Source organism: Oreochromis aureus, linkage group 13 (assembly GCF_013358895.1).
Source record: "Oreochromis aureus strain Israel breed Guangdong linkage group 13, ZZ_aureus, whole genome shotgun sequence".
Lineage (NCBI taxonomy): Eukaryota > Metazoa > Chordata > Actinopteri > Cichliformes > Cichlidae > Oreochromis > Oreochromis aureus.
Genome location: NC_052954.1, coordinates 30996871 through 31017993, shown reverse-complemented (window position 1 = coordinate 31017993; position 21123 = coordinate 30996871). Strand labels below are relative to the sequence as shown.

At 39.9% G+C, this 21123-nt stretch overlaps 1 protein-coding gene across 2 annotated transcripts; it reads left to right on the top strand.

The window, feature by feature from the left end:
- Positions 1-324: 324 nt before the first annotated feature.
- Positions 325-19547, top strand: LOC120443252. 2 transcript variants are annotated; one of them, XM_039621462.1, is made up of 10 exons: positions 325-362; positions 2059-2107; positions 4039-4082; positions 4992-5135; positions 7421-7534; positions 8838-8958; positions 14034-14246; positions 15671-15739; positions 15990-16052; positions 18739-19547. In XM_039621462.1, the coding sequence occupies exons 1-10, from the start codon at positions 360-362 to the stop codon at positions 18963-18965; spliced, it is 1047 nt and encodes a 348-aa protein (XP_039477396.1). In that variant the 5' UTR covers positions 325-359; the 3' UTR covers positions 18966-19547. The 2 variants fall into 2 exon arrangements, with proteins under 2 accessions (XP_039477396.1, XP_039477395.1); XM_039621461.1 differs by having other exon boundaries at positions 8838-10863.
- Positions 19548-21123: the final 1576 nt, after the last annotated feature.

Genomic DNA, 21123 nt, shown 5'->3' with positions numbered 1-21123 from the left:
CAATTTCAGTTAAGAAATTGTATTTCTCACTTAGCAGGTAATGTGTAGAGTCTTTTCGTTCTCAGCAATTTACACATATCCCGACTTTTGAGGACCCCACCTTGACCATGCCCATCCCCACATAGATGGCGAGTGACGTTGTACTTTGTTTTAACACACCAATGACCCGTCAGTGTCTGGTGCGGTATGTGTAAGAATCAGCGGAGTTAATCTGGTGTTCGCCTTGTCCCAAATCAAGCGCTCCTTTTGTGATCACCACACCTGCTCTCCTTTGGCGCATAGACAGGCGACAGACCTGTTTCAGGCGACAAGCACGTGCGATCACGAGGAGTACAGCTAGCTGTGCAGCATTAACCTGAATGGTAAGTTTTGACTTATGTCACATTATAATATTGTGCTTTTGGGTTAATTTGCGTCGCGTTTGCACATTATATTAACACACAAAGTGTCGTGTGCAGCTGTAACTTAATAGTATGACTTGATGGTTAGCTAATGTTAGCTAACAACGATGCTAACTGAGTTGCTGTTAAATCTTGGTCTGCCTATGCTTTTGTCAAGTAAAATAAGTTTAAAACGGTGCAACAATTGGCTGTAAAAATACTACGGACTGTGGTGATTTTTATTTTAATGCATCTATAGTATTTTCAAAATGAATTTCTGTTATTGGTACTTAGTTGACACGAAATGCTTTGCTTCAACACAGTGTTACATTACACAAACTACACCGTTACAGTAAACTGTTCAAACCAAACCATCAAAATATACTGTTTTATTGTCTTGATAGATATTTCAATTTATGCTAAAACTGTAATGGTGTTACGGCTGTAGTTGATCCGCGATCCCTTTATATCACTCTACACAGATGCGCGTATATGCACGGATTAATTCAAAATTGTAAAGCTTCAGCATCATACATCGTGTTTTAGTGGAACTATTACTATTTAAAGTAGATTTAATGTTTCTCTACGTCGTGTTAGAGCTGCAGTGAAAAGATACCATGTAGGAGGGTTATCACGTGAACGGCGCATAACCGTGACCGTCATGGTCAGCGGAGGAACGTGAGCTGCCTCGCGCATCATTTCATAGTATGTGATCGGTGATCGGTGCACAGGTGATGAGGGACAAACCAGCTTGTATTTAATTAGCACATGAAAAGAGCAGTGAGTGAAATTAGCAGATGTGAGAATATAGTTGAGATTTCTGCTCTGTCCTCAGCACCCGCACGCAGAGCGGGCAGCAGGCACAGAGAGAGCGTAGGTGAGCTGAGACTTTAGTTTGTGGGACCTGACGTGTTACTGCACACACGACAAAGGTCGTGGTTAAGGTTAAAAAAAATTAAAAAGATATTTAATAAAACACTTGTTAAGGAGACACGCTGTCAGAATAATGTTAACGCCGCGTCTGCATTCACCTACGTCACCAAGCTCGTTAACCACAACAAGCTTGTTTGTAAATTGTTAGGAACAAGCTAAAACGAAAACCCGACTGTATGTACATCTGTACTGCATCTGTAATTTACTACACACTTTAAAATTGAGCTGGTTCTGGTCACTGTGTCTGACAACAGCTCTTAGACAATGAGAGCAGTCCCTCCCTCTGCCAGGTGTAGCATCCCTGCTCAGCTATATAAGAATGGTAATATATCACAGGACCACCCGTTCAAAACATAAACCTTGTATGTAAGGGAAAGAAGACAAAGCTATTGCTGTAGTTTTTGATGATCTGTTACATCCCTCAAAATTCTAATAAATCACCATAGAAATTGTAGTAAAATATTTTCTGTCATTGTACTGCTTTAATCATACATCAGAATTTAAGTTAGTAGCTTTGTCACTTGACTGTATATTGGCAATGACTGTACTTTCATAAAGATTTCACAGACAGGAAAATATTAGGAAATGTTGTGGGTAATGATAACCACCATGACAGGCTATCATGTCACAAAGTAACATATATCAATATACTGCCAAATTGTACAACTGGAGCTTACTGAAATACAGTGAAATTTGATTATGTTGGTCCTTAAAATTTGACTAACTGTTTCACTTGTGCTGATAGGAGGATGACCCAAGCTTTGCATCTACCAATGCCAGTGCTGAATGCACAGGTAAGACAGCTCTGTATTACCCTACATTTTGCTTTTTTTCCTTCGTTGTTGGTAAAACTGTAAATTGGCTTCTGTCATTTTTAAATAGCAAATTGTACAATTGGTTCGAAACCTGAATATATCAAATAAATGCAGTTATAATTCTCATTGAGGTAGAACTGCAAATCACCAGAGAAATGAAAAGCTACAATTCAGATGTGTCTTCAGCAGTTACTCTGCTGTCACTGTAGGTAAATAACATGAAATTGTTAGGATGCCTGGGTCGTTGACCCAGGGTTTTTGGGTTTATTATATTATTTATAATTTCTAGTCTTTGGTTTCTTTGAGTTCTGTCTTATGGTTTATGTCTCTGTCTTCTCTAGTTGCTCTGTCTCCCCTGTCAGCTGTATCCCCTTGTCTAGTTCGTGTTTCTGTGTAGCCTTAGTTGCTATATCCCCGTGTCCAGTCAGTGTCTGTGTCTGCCCTGGTCCCATGTCTCTGTTCCCTCTGTTGTAGTGCCTGCCTGTGAGTCTGTGTCTGTGTTATGTTTCCTGTTTTATTTTGAAGGTCCATGTCTTATGTTAATATATCTGGTTTTGCTTCCTTGTCTCGTTAGTCCTGATTTGCCCCAGCTGTGTTTCCCTCCTGTTGCCCATTCCTGATTGCTCCCTCTATGTATTTAAGTCCTGTGTTTCAGTTTGTCATTGTCGCGATCTACCGTTTATTTTGCTGTGTGTTTTGTCTGCTTGCCTGAGTTTATTTTTTTGCACTCTGGAAGTTTGTTATTTTGAGTTCAGCATTAAAGCTGTTGTGAGTTCACCTTTTGACTTGGCGTCTGCACTATGGGTCCACCATTCCTGCCTGCACACAGCCTACACCTAACAGAAATTAGGGCTGCTCGATTATGGCAAAAATGATAATCACGATTATTTTCACTGAAATTGAGATCTCGATTATTTGACGATATTTATTTAACAATAACAATATATTGAATAATGGCTTTAAAGATGTCAAAAATAATATAAAATAGTGTGCAAATACTGATAACTGCAAATGTTTGTAATATAAAAATAAATGAAAAATGTAAACATCTATGTTTAGTGAACTTCAAAATACTGCATAATACTGGTTGTTCACTGTGTTAATTGAGCAGTGGTCTTTGGCGAGGAAAAGCGTTACGCGTTTGTTATCTCCTTGTGTCTCTGGGAGCTGGTGGGATATTTAGTCGCGTTGTACAGGGTAGCGTGAATGGAGGTCTGTGAGGATGAAGCAGGTGTTGTCAAGAGTTTTTCTCTATGTTCCTTCATTGTTTGATCGTATGTCACTTTGTGAGCGGTCTTCAAATGATTGAATAAATTTGTAGTGTTGCTCTGTGGTGCAGCTACGACACCGTAGCAAAGTTTACACACTATGTCTACTTGATCCACGTCTGACTCCGCGAACCCATAATGTTCCCACACCACTTAAGTCATTTTATCTCTCTTTTCAACCAACGGCATTCTTTCTTCAGCAGCCATTATCCTCTCCTCTCCAAAGAACTTCTGCTTAGCTTTCAGAGCTTCCCTCGGGTCCTCTTAATTGTTGTGACGCGTGTTGAAACGCAGAGAGGTGTGCTCGATTTGCCACACGGAGCAGCGCGAGAGGAGGAGCTAATAATCGGCTCAGTCATTTTAAAGATCGTTGAAAGCCCAGATCATAATCACGATTAAAATTCGATTAATTGAGCAGCCCTACATGAAATAATCTTTTTTTGTTGTTGTTAGAAATAATTTTATTTGGTGTAAGTAGAGGTTGTGCAACAACTATTCTTTTCAATAAATTCAGCCTTTCAAGTGTTTAGGCTATTTTAAGGCAAAACTCAATATATTGTAAATTAAACAAATTGCTCAAAGACAGTCTCAACTTGCCATTGTTAGTTCATCTTGAACCAAGTCAACATTTTAATTTTGCAGTTGCTGATGGGACAGATGCCTTTAACCCTGCACACAAGAAAGAGGTAGGATATGCCATCTTCTTTTGGTTCTTAAAATGGACCATTAAACCAGCTGTGCACTTAAACAGCTGTGATAGACATTGCACATTGTTAACGCTGACATATTCACTTTACATTATTATTTAAGGAGCAGTTTAGGGTTGTTTGAGTTCTCATCTACACCTTACACATTATACAGCTGTCAAGCCAATATTGCAATTAATAATCCATTAATATTGAAATTTCCACTGTCCATTTAGTGTACATCATGCTAGAATGACTCTAAGAATGATTGCTGAAAATATCACATGCACACATTATGTTTTTGCCGTTGAAAATAAACATTCTGGGATTGTTTGATGTGTAATAAGTACAGTTTGTTCAGCTTAAAGCAAAGGTTAGACTGCAGTGTGTTCAGGCGGTTAAATTGGTAGAAGAAGGATTTTAAGTAGGCAAACTCCTCCAGTTTGGACCTCCATATAAAAGGTAGTCAATTAGTTTATGCACTGCAGATACATATTCATGATTTCTGATGTGATAAATATTCTTAGTATTTGTTTTGATGATTGGTTCCATATATTTTATTTATGTCAATATATGTACATCTTGTGATGTGAGAGCTAAGTGGAATCAAATCAAATTGTGGCCTTGATTTTTATGTTTTTTCTTAATTTTAATAAAAAAAATTACAAATGTCAGCCACATTAAAATGTTTGAGGACACCGTTAAAAACAAATCATTCATTGCAATACAGTTGTTTATAATAAAATACAAGGTATGATTAGGCCTTGTCTCAGCAGTAAGGCTTCTTTTCGTATCTAGGCTTTTTGCTGTTTGTCATTCCCTCTTTGTTCTGTCTTTTGTCTCTCCACTACTATCTAATAAAGCAAAAAACAATAAAACAAGGGTTTTGATTTATTTCTTTGTTTGCAGGTTCAAAGTCGTGGCTTGCCTCGCCTCCAGAAACTCAGGAGACATCATAGTGTATGTGAGCAACGCTACGAGAGGGCACATAGTAAAAGGTTAAACGACCAGAGGGAGAGGACCTTGTTTCTACACCGTAGCCTCAATACAAAGGTTAGTTGTACTACTTCTTCTTTTGGATCCTCCTTTTAGGGGTCGCCACAGCGGATCATCTGTTTCCATCTCACTCTATCCCTAACATCCTGCTGTCACACGCTCTCTTGACTTGTTAGCACATCTTCATTTCTGTCTTTAATCACCCTAACCTGCTGCGCATCCTTTCCAGCTCGATCTCCGTCTAGCCAATCAGTACAAGTCCTTCCTTCGATCCTCACATACAACTCACTATAAGCCTTTTTCTTCGTCTTTGCCACCTCTCTCTTGGCTGTATGCCTGGCCTCCCAATGCTCATGTCTACTTCCTTAATCTCTCTGACTATCACACTTTTTCTTTGCTAACCTCTTCATTTGGACATTTTCCTGTACTTCACAATACCATCAGGTTTCCTGTCATCTTTTCTCTGTCTAGAGCAGGGGTGCCCAATCCCAGTCCTCGAGAGCTACTGCCCTGCAGCTTTTAGATGCATCCTTGTTCCAGCACACCTGAATCAAATGAATGGCTCGTTATCAGGCCTTTGCCAGACTTGATGGCATGCCGAATTGGTAATCCAACTATTTGATTCAGCTGTGTTGGAGTAGGGATGCATCTAAAAGCTGCAGGACAGTAGCTCTCGAGGACTGGGATTGGGGACCCCTGGTCTAGAGGATACCCCAAGCGCCTTCTTGGCCGTTGCCCTCCCACTTGAGCTGTACTTTCCCAGTCATCTGGTAACTCTTCCATACTGCCCAACGCCTGTCTCAGCTCCGTCATGAACAACCGTCTTCCTTCCTCATTTTCCACCATTTAATTTTTGCCTCTGCCTTCACTTGCTTCTTTGTCATTACGTCCAACTTCATCCTACAGACTGCCATATGATGCCGCTTAGCTACATTCTCCCCTGACACCACCTTACAGTCTCTTATGCACCTTCTGCACACTTGTGTGCACCTATCTTCACTCTCATACATCACAATATGTTCCTCCCTCTTCTTGAATTATGAGTTAACCACAGCCACTTCCATTCTTTTGGCAAAATCCACCAACATTTGTCCTTCTGCATTTCTATCCTTAACACAATACCTAACCAACAACTCCTCATCACCTCTGTTTTCTTCAACTACATGTCCATTGAAATCTACTCCAATCACCAGTCTCTCATTCCTAGTAAAACTCTCTACCACTTCATCTCACTCACTCCAGAACTCCTCTTTCTCGTCTACCTGACATCCAACCTGTGGGACATACACACTGACAACATTCAACTTAGCCTCTCTTCAGCTCTACCACACTATTCACATACTCTTCCTTCAGGATTACCCCTACTCCATTTCTCTTCCTATGAACACCCTGGTAGAACAGCTTGAATCCACCTCCAATGCTCCTGGCCTTGCTTCCCTTGCACCTGGTCTCCTGCACAAACAATTAATCTACCTTCCTTCTTTCCATCATGACTGCCAGCTCTCTCCCTTTACCAATTATAGTCCCTAGAGTCCCTACTCTCACATCCACGCTCCCGGCACTAAGAGTACACTTAGTACTCCCACCCCCCTGTGGCTGAGTTGTACTGCATCTTCTAATAATGTACTTTAGACAAAATGGTGTAATGCTGAAATATTTACTTTTTTTCTGTCATGGTACAGATTATTTCTGGCTTCAGCTGCAGTGTCTGTCTTAGCTTTGTAAGACTTTTTCCAGGTTCTAACAAAGAAAATAAATACTCCAGTGGTTTGAGCTGAAGGAGAGGAGGTTGTCTGATATGTGTACTTATTGATTTAGGTATATTACATCTTGCAGTAGTATAGTTTAGTATAGCTAGTATAGTAACACAGAAGATGATTTTCATACGCTACAGTATGATTTTATTGCTTCACTTGCTTAGGTTGAGGAAGGTGATCATAGCAGTGTATTGTGGTGACAGCTTGTCAGACTGCTGATAATAAAATCTGCGGTTAAGAATGATGCTTTATGTACAGTGCAGAAGCACAAGGAGAAAGTAGTATTATGATAACTCAACATGCTAAACAGTGTAATACTCAGAAAGGTCTTTCCACCCTGCCGGAAAGTGTGAGCATTTCACAATGACAAAAACAAACAAACCCTTGTTTAGAGGTTATATTTTGCTGGCCAAATCAAAACTGTGACCCATCTTATCTGAAATTGACCACAATTGTGATATTGCTAGAGCAACTGCTGCAAAAATGCATTAACACACACATTTACAAATCTGTGTTGTAGCAATAATTCTGTAATTTCTATTAATCTGTAATTGTTATTTGTATCTTTTTCTGTTTACTTTTCAGATGGAACAGCAGTTGTCCAGTGACAGCGACAGTACCATTATCATTAAACCCACTTCAGCTGATTCTGACATGAATACAAGTGTACCTGAGCTCAGAAGGACAGACAGTGTTATTGTAAGTTTATTCGTACAACTCGACTACAGATCTCAGATTTTTGTGCACAGAGCCCAAAGTGAATAGACGGTAACAGTCAAATTTAAAACTAACAACTAAGTGTTGTGAAAAAATATAATTACAATAACTATCCTGTACAATCATGTCACCTTCTTGGATTAAGAGCAAGCCTTGATAGAACGACTGTAAGCTTGAGACAAGGGGTTTCTCATTTATCAATATTGTCAGGGACACTGATGTTTAATGTCTTTTCTAGTGTCTGAAGTTCAGAGGTTTTAGTGCTTCAAGTTCACAAAGGTTTTCAAGGTGTTACAGTTACAGTAATAACAGTAGCTTAAATTCAGTTAGCATTGCATAGGTAGTAATGTATGATTGCATTTAGTTTGCAATAAAAGATTTTAAGGAATAGCTTAAAATGCGTAATGACTTTTGTGATCAACTGTATATTCTGTATGTTCTCATAAAAGGTGATACATGTATTTTTAAGCCTACTTATATTTTATCTGTGACACATTTTCAAGTCTCTTTTGTGTAGTGAGGCAACAGGATTCTTCATTGTGATAGGATCGTTTGGATCATTATTTCTTGTGAGGTGGTTTCAAAATGCCCATTTTATTGTTTATGCGCTATGACTAAAATTTATTTCTTTGAATTTGACAAAAGGAGCTCAACTGACTGTCATGCTTTTGTCGCCTACTAATTAAGCATTTGTCAGTCTCATCCCTGACAATCCTAAAATGCAATGCACTACTAAAATCTTCAGTTTACCTGGAACACAGTTGATACTTGAGTAGATACTATTCTACCTTACAAACATAAAAATGTTCTTCAAAGGTAATTGATCCAGGTAAAAATTATATCATATATTTAAATAAAGAAAATCAATTTCTATAAACATTAGTGTATATATAAAAAAGAAAACAAAGTTCAGCAATTTCCTAGAAACAGTGTTAGCTTAGAGATTACATTGTCCCAGATGTTTAAAACTAACCTAAGTGACTGTTAATGAGTGTGACATCACAGCTGTATTGACAGTCTTTGGGTAATGACAGCATATCCAGACAAAGCCACCCAGGGTTGTTTGGTAAATGTGATGCAGCAGAGGAAAGATTACTTAATATGACTAGTTCAAATTAAGTTGTGACATGTGTGGTACGGTAAATGGTATTAATACCACTGTCAATACCAGTACAGCTGTTACAACTACTACTGTACTACCTCTGGTCTTTAAATGCTTGTGTGAGTGGAAAAATTTAACTAATTTCTTTCTTTGTTTCTTTCTTTCTTTTTTTCTTTTTTTTAGCTTACCAGACAAATGCTTGGATGCCCGTCTATATCAAGTTCTGACATCAGTGAGGAAGAATATGCTCCTCAAACTGCTGAAGAAAGTGACAGTTCTGCAGAAAGTATCATACGACACAAAAGTAAGAAGAAAAAAGCACGGAAAACTACTTCAGGTAACTCTCAGGAAGATGTCCGACAACTGAAGAGAAGGTGTACCGTAACTAAATGCAATTCCTCAAATTCAAATGCTAAAGAATCCTCTTCACTTGATGCAGAAGACACAAACACATCTGCTTCATTTGATGACACCAGAGAGTCCACTTCAGCTGATTGTTCTGATGTGACGGTTATGACACTAAGGAAGAAGAAACATGGTGGCAGATTATACAACAAAAAGTTCTACTGTAAGTTTTGCTGTAAACCTTTCAGCAAGATGGCACGCCATTTGCAATCAAAACACAAAGATAAACCAGAAGTGGCAAAAGCAATGGCTTTCCCAGTAGGGTCTAAAGAGCGGAAAATACAGTTGAGTTTATTAAGAAATCAAGGGAACCGTGCCCACAATAATGAGGTGATTAAAAAAGGACAAGGAATGTTGATACCTCGTCAACAATCCAGTGTACCTGTGAAAGCCAGTGATTACTTGCACTGTATTAATTGTCAGGGTTACTTCAAGAGAAGGTCACTATGGAGGCACATGCAGAGATGTCATCTCAGCAGGAAGGTCAAAGGTTTAAGGCCAGGAACATCTAGAGTCCAGGCTCCGTGTAAATATGCAGAGCCAGTCCCAGACAGTGTCAATGCACAATTTTGGAAATTGGTACAAGTCATGCATGATGATGAGATAACAAATGTTGTCCGCAAAGAGAGTTGCATACTGAAATTTGGGGAGCATCTTTTCAATAAGCATGGACATGATGCCACTAAACATGACTATATCAGACAGAAGATGCGTGAGACAGGGCGACTGGTGCTCCAAGGACAGAAAAATGGCAAGTTGAAAATGGTGTCTGATTTCTTTGTACCAGGTAATTTCCCTCATGTTATTGCAGCAGTGAAAAATGTTGCTGGCTGGAATGAGGAAACAAACACATACAAAACACCATCTTTGGCACTGAAGTTAGGCCACAATCTCAAGAAAATAGCAGATGTTCTTGAATGTGAAGCAATGATCGCTGGTGATGAGAATACTATTCGCAATGTAAAGGTGTTCAAGCAAATATGTGACACTAAATGGAGTGAGTGCATATCTTCAAAGGCTCTCAGAAATCTGAGTGAGGCAAAATGGAATACTCCACAACTTCTTCCCTTTACTGAAGATGTGAAGAAGATGCACCAGTATCTCAACATACGACGGACGGAGTGTCATACAAAGCTCAAAGAAGAACCAAATAAGAAGCACTGGGCAGAACTTGCAAAAATCACATTGTGTGAAGTGATTATCTTCAACCGTAGAAGAGAAGGAGAGGTTTCCAAAATGATTCTTAATGCGTTCACATTGAGAGACACTTCATTGACTCATCCAGATGTTGAATTGGCTTTAACTGACCTGGAAAAGAAGCTTTGTAGGCACTTCCAACGAATAGAGATAAAAGGCAAACGTGGAAGAAAAGTCCCCATACTCCTCACACCTGATATGATGACATCAATGGATTTGCTCGTTAACACTCGCCGAGATTGTGAAGTATTAGATGAAAATCCTTTCATGTTTGCGAGACCGAGAGCACTTACTCACATCAGAGGGTCAGATGTTGTTCGACAGATCGCGCAGAGCTGTGGAGCAAAACAACCAGAAGCGTTGTCCTCTACTAAATTAAGGAAGCACATGGCCACCATGTCCAAGATCCTTAACTTAAAAGACAATGAAATGGATAATCTGGCAGACTTCCTTGGCCATGATATTCGAGTGCATCGTGAATATTACCGACTGCCTGAAGGGACGTTACAGCTGGCCAAGATAAGCAAAGTCCTTATGGCCATGGAACGAGGACAGCTGTCAGATTTCAAAGGAAGAAATCTCGACGAAATAATCATTGATCCACAAGGTAAAAAATGTTAATAAATTGTCTATTTAAAATCGAAGTATTTCACAAATCATGCAGTATTATGCAGATGGCCCATGAGGGATGAGAGCTCCCAGTGGTGTAGAGTAGCTAAGACTGTGCGTCCGTAAGCACGGTGGATGATAAGTTCTGTTCTTCTACACTGTCTACAAATGTTTGATTACTCATGAAAGGAGCTTTTTTCTGAGGAAAATTGGTAGGAGGCCTCAAATAGGAGACTGAAAAGGGCTCATTTGTAATAAGCCTTTTCAGGTCATGTGTGAAATGAAACCAACCTGGTGGATACATTTGTGTTCTACCAACTTTCTGCAGACTGAAGAAACTCTCTGGCAGAGTAATAAAACACTTTAACCTAACAAGAAGTCCAATTGATGCATTTTCTAGAAAACGTCTTGATGCATTCTCAATCATCCAGGAAAGTAAATCTCCAAAAGTTGAATCTGTTCATCTGGACGTAGCGTTTTGTGGGAGAAACGTTTCGTCACTCATCCAAGTGACTTCTTCAGTCTCAGCTGACTGCAGGTCAAGAGGAGCGGATCCGACGGAGACTGACTATGCTTTTAGATGAGCATACTCTTAAAAAGGTGTTTGACTTCACTGAGAAGGCTCGTCTAGCACAGCACAAGAAGTCTAAGACCAGGCAACAAAGGAAGTTTGACTTACTTTTTGTACGTCGGAAACCACCACAAAATACGGAGAGTGTCCTCAGTGGCCAGAAGAGACAAGGATGCGACATGGAGGATGTGGACAAGTGGGTGAAGAATTTGTCTGACAGACAGCTCACCCAAACAGAGAAAAACATCCTTGCTAAAGGGTTGAATTTTGCCGTCACACCGAGACAAATCCCTCTAGTGGAGCTGATCACAGCCACAGGAACAGCAATTCGTAACAACAATATTGCAGAAGTGGAAGCAGAGCAACTACGGACGAAAGTTTTGGCCTGTCTCAGCAATGCTAAGCCCCCAGCATCCAACATCACCATGGAGGAGAGGAAGGCACTCACATCACTTAGTGATGACACAACATTATCATCCTCCCGGCAGACAAGGGTAGGTGCACAGTATTGCTTAACCAGAAAGACTATCATGAGAAGATTTTGTCACTACTCAGTGATGAAAATACTTATGAGCCCCTGAAACAAGACCCAGGAAGTGGTTACAGGAAGAGGGTGATAGACTGTCTGAAGCAGTTAGAACAAGACAAGGCTATCGACCGGACCTCATACCACAGGCTGTACCCAGGGGAGTCTACACCAAGTCTGTATGGTTTACCGAAAATACATAAGCAGGGTGCACCTTTAAGACCAATTGTCTGCATGATCAACTCGGTCACCTATAACATCTCCAAGTTTCTGGCTTCGATCCTCAACCCGCTGGTGGGCAGCTCTGAACACCACATCCAGAACACCCTGGATTTTGTTGAGAAGGTGAGAGATGTTATTATGGAGGCAGATGAAACCATGGTCTCATGCGACGTTACATCTCTCTTCACTTGCATCCCAGTCACGGAAGCGTTGGAGGTAGTCCGTAAGAGATTACAGGATGACCCCAACCTCAGCAACAGGACCACTCTCAGCATCGACCAAGTGTGTTTGCTTTTGGAACTGTCTTCATTCCACCTACTTCACATACAAGGGTCAGTTCTACAGGCAGAAACATGGGTGTGCCATGGGCTCCCCAGTTTCACCCATCGTGGCCAATTTGTACATGGAAGAAGTGGAAAAGAGGGCTTTGGTATCCTACCCTGGAACACCACCAAGCCATTGGTTCAGATATGTGGATGACACCTGGGTGAAAATCAAATCTCAGGACGTACTACATTTCACGGATCACATTAACTCGGTGGACCGACACATCAAATTCACCAGGGAGGATATGAAAAGTGGCAGGTTAGCCTTCTTACACTGTGAGATTTCCATCAGTAATGGGGACATCTAAAAGCTGGCGTGTACCGTAAACCCACGCATACGGATCAGTATCTAAGGTTTGACTCTCATCATCCACTGGAGCACAAACTGGGTGTCATCAGGACACTACAACACAGAGCGAACACCATCCCCACTGACACAGCGGCCAGGGAGGCAGAAGAACAGCACATCAAGAAGGCCCTGAGTAAATGTGGTTATCCCAGCTGGACTTTTGTCAAAGCTGGAAAGGCACCTAAAGAAAGCTCCAGCCGATCAAGGAGAGAAGGACAACCGCTGCCCAGGCAAAAACCTGTAGTGATCCCATATGTGTCAGGAGTATCGGAACAGTTGAGACGCATTTTTTCTAAACACCGGGTCTCTGTGGCTTTTAAACCCCAAAACACACTGCGCCAAAAACTGGTCCACCCCAAGGATCGGGTCCCCCGACACAAACAGAGTAACATAGTGTACGCTGTTAAGTGCCAGGAGGATTGCCAGGATTTATACATCGGGGAAACCAAACAACCTCTGGATAAGAGGATGGCACAACACAGAAGAGCAACCTCATCAGGCCAGGACTCTGCAGTCTATCTACACCTACAGCCCAGTGGACACTCTTTCAACGATGAGGATGTACACATCCTGGACGGGGAAGAACGCTGGTTTGAGCGTGAGTCAAGGAGGCCATTTACGTGAAAAGGAAAGACCATCTCTGAATCGAGGAGGGGCCTAAGGGTACATCTGTCACCATCTTACAATGCTGTGATTGCAACCATTCCCCAACTCTCTGTGAATGGTACTCATGGACATTGATCAGTGTTCTTTGATCAGTGGGTTTTGGTCAGTGATTGTTGATCAATGGTCATGGGAATTTGCATAATTATGATTAAGGAACTGACCTCACAGCCCATTGTTCCTTCAGTGGGCTGGTTTCAGTCATTATGCAAATGTACTGTTTATAAGGTTTGGGGAAACCTGCAGTCAGCTGAGACTGAAGAAGTCACTTGCATGAGTGACGAAACGTTTCTCCCACAAAACGCTATGTCCAGATGAACAGATTCAACTTTTGGAGTTTCTAGAAAACTATCTGGATGACGGACAACCTTCAGACAAATGCGTATACATGTATACAGAGCTTTAACTACAGCTATCCTCCTCTCCCTATACCCTATTGTGTGATACTTCTTAACATTGCTTAGGAGCAGTCTTAATGTTTTTTTTTCCAAATGGTTGCTGTGTTTCCCAGAGAACGTAGCTGTTGACAGTGATGCATCAAACAGTGAAGATGAGGATAACACGAGTGTGACAGATGCTGCGTCATCTGCTGCGTCATCTGCTGCGTCATCTGCTGCGTCATCTGCTGCGTCATCTGCTTCACTCTCATCTGCTTCACTCTCATCTGCTTCACTCTCATCTGCTTCACTCTCATCTGCTTCACTCTTATCGACAAAGTCTTCAGGTATGTTGCTAACTTGTGGATTACTCTGCTGTTGCTAAAGTATTACCATTAACATAAGGGCTATTGCAGGTTAAGAACAAGAAAAAGATACCAGATGTAGGTTGCAGTCATATCATGGATTCACGCTATAACTTGTCAGTCTCTGTCACAAATGCAGCTGTGGAGGTAATGTCAGAGGTGAAGCTTTTATCACCTCCTTTAAAAAATGTAAGTAGTTAAAAAAATGTGAGTTTACTTTAGATATCCAAAGAACTTATTTGATGTATATTTAATATCTCTGGTCCCGTATGTAGGTAGGTAATGAGATGTATAGCAGAATTATGTCACTGAACCGCTGGCTGGCCAGGAATTGAAGGAAGCTGGGATTTCAGTTTGTGGATAACTGGGCTTTTTTTCTGGGGCCGCCTGACCTGCTGAAAGCGGGACGGTCTGCATCCTACTGGAAAAGCTGCCGCTATTTTATCCAGTAACATAGACAGCGGCTTAAAGCAGGTTTGACATTAGGCAATTAGCATTCGGCAGGTCACAGGTGATTAGAGAGCCTGCTAGGTTTATTGGTTGTGCACTGCTGGAGTCTATTAGCTTAGCTAACATGTCCTGTCAGGGAAATCTTCAAAGTATAGTAAGACTGCAAGAGTAACCAGACCTATAACACTGAGATTGTCTGCCACACAAACTGAGTCCTGTGTAGCCTGGAAAGTTTAAGTCCATAGTTTATTACAACTTAAGTTGTAATGAACTTTATTAGCACTTCAAAAGAGCAGTGAGCGAGATCAGTGTATCTGAAAATGCAGTTGTGGTGTTTGTGCAGCAGCCTCTCTTGTGTTCTTTTTGGCTAAAGGCAGAGCTCAGCTCCCCCACACAGAGTACTCTTTCTGTTGAATGCTATTAATTAGATAAACACGCAGGAGATGTTAAAAACAGTACATTTCAAATTGTAGGTAAATCTCTAAGTGGATGTTTTGGTGTTACTGACACTGTGTAACTGATTTAAGTTGGTTTTCATCAAAATAATGACACTTGTCTCAATGTTTTGGTATGTAGTCTCCTGTAACATCTAAAAGAAGGTAGAAGTTGCAACAGATTGTGTCCACATTGTGATGGGTCTGTAGTTCTATTTCCGAACTCTGAAGATATAGGTCCTGTGATTCTCTCTGCAGTCCTGACTGTTCTTTGTAATCTTGTTTAGTTCACTTTTGTGGCTGATTCACACGGTGATGTCGGAACAGAGAACACATTATTGCAGTGTAGAACTGGATGAGCAGCCCTTGTCCCATTCGTAATAGAAGATGTTGTGTTTTATCTTTAGCAAGTGCACTAATAAAGCTTTGAAGAACATTTTCTAAGTGTAGTCTTTGCTGATGACAAGATTGCTTTCACTGTGTTGAATATTTATTTACTAAAATAACTTTTTTTCCACAGAAACAAATCAAGGATGAAAAAGAATTCTACTACTGAAGTTGGACAAAACAAATATCCACAGTCAGACAAAGGTAATATTTCTAGTAATTGTAAGACAGATGATTGTGGATTTTCTTTTGAAAGACATTACTTGTATAGAGGGCACGCTGTCCAGTGTGATTGCTAGCTTTTATTACTGTGATGTCTTTTACTTTTTCTGTCATTTTTATTTAGTACATTCATTTAACATAGTGTATTAGGAAATAGCAAAGGGAAGTTTATTTTGTCAATACTCTTTGCATTTATTGAAAGTCCTTCTCAGTTTTGTTCTTACTTTGACAGGAATGTCAGATGAAGAGATGCCACCGAACATTGAGGTCTGTGTTGAGTCGCACAAAATAACGGGTAAGCTGTGATTATCTTATTTGCAGAGGTGGGTAGAGTAGCCAAAATTTGTACTCAAGATTAGTGTTACTTCAAAATAATATTACTCAAGTAGAAGTAAAAACTAATCCAATAAAATGACTCGAGTAAGAAAGGACTTGGTGAAATGACTACTAAAGTAGTAACTGTTTGATTGTAATGTATGATATATTTTTGAAAAATTATGTAATTAGACAGAAAAAATATATTAAAAATGTGCAAATTCTAAATTTCAAATAATAAATTAAAGAGTAGAAATAAGTAACATCTTTACAAAATAACAAATTAAAGCACAAACACATATTTAATTTCTTGTCACAACTAGATGACATCTCTCTGGTAGAAGAAATGGTAACACAAATCACAAATCTAGTAAAAAGTATTGTGCAGTAAAACTACTCTTAGAAGTAATTTTTTTTCAAAATATTACACAAGTAAATGTAACGGTATCTGGTATAATGGACATTTTTGCTCCAGATATGTCTGGTAGTGCTGCAGGTTCTTCAGTTAATAGTTACTGTATTGTGTGTGCTGCTATTGCTGTGAACCATTATCATTATACCCTCACTGTGACCCTTACAAAAAAAGTATTGTTAAATGCGTATTCATTTCACATGTATCAAATTAAAACTTAAGTCACCAGTTGTGTGACAGTCACAACACCCAGAGTGCTTCATTTACAGCAACTATGTTCATAGTTAATCTGCCAGTCGTGTTCTTTAAGTAAACTAGTAAGTAATTGAGAGGGAAGTTCTATTGACGGTCTCTTCTCACTGATAGTTTTATTTTTTAAATTTATTTCCCACACTCTGTTCAAAAGGTAAAACATCATGTTACAACAATGTTTGACAAATTATTTATTTAAACATCAATCAATTCTTTCATAGTTTGTTTACAGTTAAATCGCTGCAATGCATTATGGGCATTTCTTGTACTTATACTTGAGGAATACCAACAAGTACAAAGTACAGGGAGTGCAGAATTATTAGGCAAGTTGTATTTTTGAGGAATAATTTTATTATTGAACAACAACCATGTTCTCAATGAACCCAAAAACTCATTAATATCAAAGCTGAATGTTTTTGGAAGTAGTTTTCAGTTTGTTTTAGTTTTAGCTATTTTAGGGGGATATCTGTGTGTGCAGGTGACTATTACTGTGCATAATTATTAGGCAACTTAACAAAAACAAATATATACCCATTTCAATTATTTATTTTTACCAGTGAAACCAATATAACATCTCCACATTCACAAATATACATTTCTGACATTCAAAAACAAAACAAAAACAAATCAGCGACCAATATAGCCACCTTTCTTTGCAAGGACACTCAAAAGCCTGCCATCCATGGATTCTGTCAGTGTTTTGATCGGTTCACCATCAACATTGCGTGCAGCAGCAACCACAGCCTCCCAGACACTGTTCAGAGAGGTGTACTGTTTTTCCTCCTTGTAAATCTCACATTTGATGATGGACCACAGGTTCTCAATGGGGTTCAGATCAGGTGAACAAGGAGGCCATGTCATTAGTTTTTCTTCTTTTATACCCTTTCTTGCCAGCCACGCTGTGGAGTACTTGGACGCGTGTGATGGAGCATTGTCCTGCATGAAAATCATGTTTTTCTTGAAGGATGCAGACTTCTTCCTGTACCACTGCTTGAAGGTGTCTTCCAGAAACTGGCAGTAGGACTGGGAGTTGAGCTTGACTCCATCCTCAACCCGAAAAGGCCCCACAAGCTCATCTTTGATGATACCAGCCCAAACCAGTACTCCACCTCCACCTTGCTGGCGTCTGAGTGGGACTGGAGCTCTCTGCCCTTTACCAATCCAGCCACGGGCCCATCCATCTGGCCCATCAAGACTCACTCTCATTTCATCAGTCCATAAAAGCTTAGAAAAATCAGTCTTGAGATATTTCTTGGCCCAGTCTTGACGTTTCAGCTTGTGTGTCTTGTTCAGTGGTGGTCGTCTTTCAGCCTTTCTTACCTTGGCCATGTCTCTGAGTATTGCACACCTTGTGCTTTTGGGCACTCCAGTGATGTTGCAGCTCTGAAATATGGCCAAACTGGTGGCAAGTGGCATCTTGGCAGCTGCACGCTTGACTTTTCTCAGTTCATGGGCAGTTATTTTGCGCCTTGGTTTTCCACACGCTTCTTGCGACCCTGTTGACTATTTTGAATGAAACGCTTGATTGTTTGATGATCACGCTTCAGAAGCTTTGCAATTTTAAGACTGCTGCATCCCTCTGCAAGATATCTCACTATTTTTGACTTTTCTGAGCCTGTCAAGTCCTTCTTTTGACCCATTTTGCCAAAGGAAAGGTAGTTGCCTAATAATTATGCACACCTGATATAGGGTGTTGATGTCATTAGACCACACCCCTTCTCATTACAGAGATGCACATCACCTAATATGCTTAATTGGTAGTAGGCTTTCGAGCCTATACAGCCTGGAGTAAGACAACATGCATGAAGAGGATGATGTGGACAAAATACTCATTTGCCTAATAATTCTGCTCTCCCTGTATAGTCCAAGTGTACCTATAGCTTTTGTTATACTTGTCGACATGCTCCAAGTATCAGATCTGGTCATAAGGGGAGTCATGTGATTACACACCAACTTGATGCTCTTCTTTTTGAATAACACGGTAACTGTCTACTTTATTCAGGAGCATCACAAACCACAAGAAGGAAGTGGACTGAAGCAGAAATAAAGGCTGTGGAGAAGACTCTAATGGAGTACATCAGCTCTGGAAAGGTTCCTGGGAAGGCAGAGTGTCTCAAATGTATTGAGACTTCACCATTAGCATTGAAAGAGAGACGTTGGGAGGGAGTTAAGTTTTATGTGAAAAACCGAATTGATGCTTTAAAGCGAGAGTCTGTGAAAAGAAGGTAAGAAGCTAATGTCAAACAAATGGAACATAAACAGCTTCAGTTACAGCAGTTAAAATTTTCTCCTGTTTAGAGAAAAAAAAGGATTGTTCATTTCAACCAGGCAATTGTCACGGTGCTGGGTCGGGGACCCAGTGTTCTATCTTTGTTATTGCGGGCTCATGTTTTGGTCCTTTTGCCCCTTGTGTTATGCTGTGACCCCTCTGTTCTGTGTCCTGTCATCCCTGCCTGTGGGCTCCCTCTGTTCCAGTTTAGTCAGGTCCCTGTGTTAAGCCCATGTCTCTAAGTCTGTCTTCGCATGTGTGTTTTCTGTTTTACTTTGAAGTTCTGTGCCTCATGTGGATGTGTCTTGCTTTGCCCTCGTCTTTGTGATTTGTATCAGCTGTGTTCCTCGTGTGTTCTGACGCTCCTTGGTATTCCCCTGTGTATTTATGTCGGCGTCTCCCTCAGTTACATGTCGCATCGTACCCTCACCCTGCTGTGTTTCCGCCCGTGTATCCTGCCTGCTATTTCCTCAGTTTATATTCTCAGTTTAAGTTAGTTTGTGTTCAGCAATAAAGCTGCTTTTTCGGTTCACTTTCGTCTCCGTGAGTCTGCATTTTGGGTCCACCATTTCCTGCGCGTCTACACACAGCCATGACAGCAATGGTACATTAGTATTGAAAAGATTGTTTTCTTTGCTGTTCAGGTTAAGTTTGAGCAGGGAGTTTTCTCTCACATTTAACTACAACTATATAATTTGCTGTGGACTGAATTAAAGGGTCTGTGAACCCTTTCTAAAACCATGCAAGTATAACATGTGACCATACTTGTTTATACTAAGTTTTCTTTTCAGTCCATGTGTGCCTTTAGGTTTAGTGTATTAATACTTTGAGTTTATGCAAGCATGAGATGGAGAATTTGTTTTGATTGGTGGTGTCTTTTAAATTATTATTGAATTTGGAAGGCTAATTGTAATGATTAGTAGGGGTCTGCAAAATCTAAAATAAATCTAAAAAAAATTGATAAATTATATTTGGATAAGATTAGATAATATTGGCCACATTAATCATACAATTAAAGCAGAATTGTTGTACTGAAGTAGTCTTAATTAGGCTGGGGTCTAAAATACAAAAGTGATTAAAACTGTCTTAATGTCTTCTCACATTCACTGTTTTTAAATGGGTAGACCACATGAAGCAGAATGTTAAATGTATGAGCACATTATACATATTAAATCTTCAGTATTTGGTATCCCCATGTGGTATTTTGATATTTCAGTATTTCTTTTTATACTGTATATCTAAAAGATAAGTTGGGAAGCTAAGCTCTTTAGTTGAAACATTTTTTATTGAAAGCAGAGGCCATTGCACAAATTTTCCAGTGAACACATACAAGTGGTAATGACAAAATAACAAAAAAATATAAAAATCAATAAATGAAAATATGTAGCAGACACCATTCTCTGAAATCCAACCAGCTTTTGAAAGCTTTTTCATTATACCAGCTTTTATTACTCTGGGTTGTAAATTCCTATAAATAGACCCTCTAACTGTAAACGTGCAACTATGTCACCTGGTGGTGGTTTGTGAAAAGACATAAAAGCTGTGTCCCCACCAGGTAGAAAAACCTGACAAAAATTGGATTTTGTAAATTAAACAAATTGTGGTACCAAAATAGATGTTTGGGCCCTAAAAAAATTAAGAGTTCAAATTATGCCTTAATAATACCTCTATTACATTTAGAAATGTTGTGTCCCCACGCGTAACCTCCTAGATGGAAGTCCCCACGTGGCTGGAAAAACGTGTATGTGTGTGTGTGTGTGTGTGTGTGTTAGAGGAGTACAGCAGCTTAAAGAAAAAAAAATATGAGTTTGTCCTTGAACAAAAACAAAAACGCAGAGCCGTGATACATGGGAGGACAGCCAAGGACATGAATGTTGTTTGAAATTTGTGGTTCTATAAGCTGAGTTTGAATAAGGTTTCTAACAGGTTTGAAACAGCCTCTTAATTAGATCAAACAGCTGGCACATAGAGCCAAGCAAATGCAGCACAGTTGTAAAGCATAGCTGTCATATGTCCTCTAAGCAATATGCCTTGCAACTTGTATTACTAATTGGTACGTTGTGTAACATGCCATTATGTACTCCAGTTTAACACAAAATTGAGACAGAAGCTGCCAGG

Coding starts and splice junctions, on each gene's coding strand:
- LOC120443252 (XM_039621461.1), top strand. Junction 2,108..4,038: donor TGCCAGTGCTGAATGCACAG/GTAAGACAGCTC, acceptor TTAATTTTGCAG/TTGCTGATGGGACAGATGCC. Junction 7,535..8,837: donor GAAGGACAGACAGTGTTATT/GTAAGTTTATTC, acceptor TCTTTTTTTTAG/CTTACCAGACAAATGCTTGG.